The following is a 386-nucleotide window of genomic DNA, read 5'->3' as shown; positions in this document are numbered from 1 at the left end:
CAGGAGCGGGCCACATCCCTTTGCCCCCATACAGCCCCACAGCCGTCAGGGAAGCGCCGGTGCCTGTGCTTGCTGAGGTGTCACCGGGGGCCTCCCCGCCGGCACCTACCGTCACCGCATGCAGGGAGTAGCCCAGGCCGAGCTGGCGACAGGCCACCATCGCCTCCTTGGTGGTCCAGCCATCGCTGCACACCGTGCCCCACTTACTGCCTCGCTTCACCTCCACGCGGCCCTCAAATGTCGTCCTCCCGCCAGCTAGGCGGATCTGTGGGGAAGCCCTGGGGCCGTCAGCAGGCAACCCACGCCATGCCGCCTCCCACCCCATCCCTTGTGCCCCCTGTCCCCATCCCCGTGGAGCAGTGGTGGTGGGGGCTCGCTGCCCCAAG

At 69.4% G+C, this 386-nt stretch overlaps 1 protein-coding gene across 1 annotated transcript in view; it reads right to left on the bottom strand.

Moving 5' to 3' along the window:
- LOXL3 (lysyl oxidase-like 3) overlaps positions 1 to 386 on the bottom strand; it is a gene marked incomplete at its 5' end in the record, with an annotated part of 12127 nt that overhangs the window by 2746 nt on the left and 8995 nt on the right. The window contains one exon of the mRNA XM_009893785.1: positions 110 to 265. Coding sequence (XP_009892087.1) covers positions 110 to 265 — 156 coding nt within the window. The remainder of the gene's footprint in view (positions 1 to 109; positions 266 to 386) is intronic.

Source organism: Charadrius vociferus, unplaced genomic scaffold (genome assembly GCF_000708025.1).
Source record: "Charadrius vociferus isolate BGI_N301 unplaced genomic scaffold, ASM70802v2 scaffold59, whole genome shotgun sequence".
Classification (NCBI taxonomy): Eukaryota; Metazoa; Chordata; class Aves; order Charadriiformes; family Charadriidae; genus Charadrius; species Charadrius vociferus.
The sequence above is the reverse complement of the archived record's forward strand: the minus strand, read 5'-3'. Positions and strand labels throughout refer to the sequence as shown.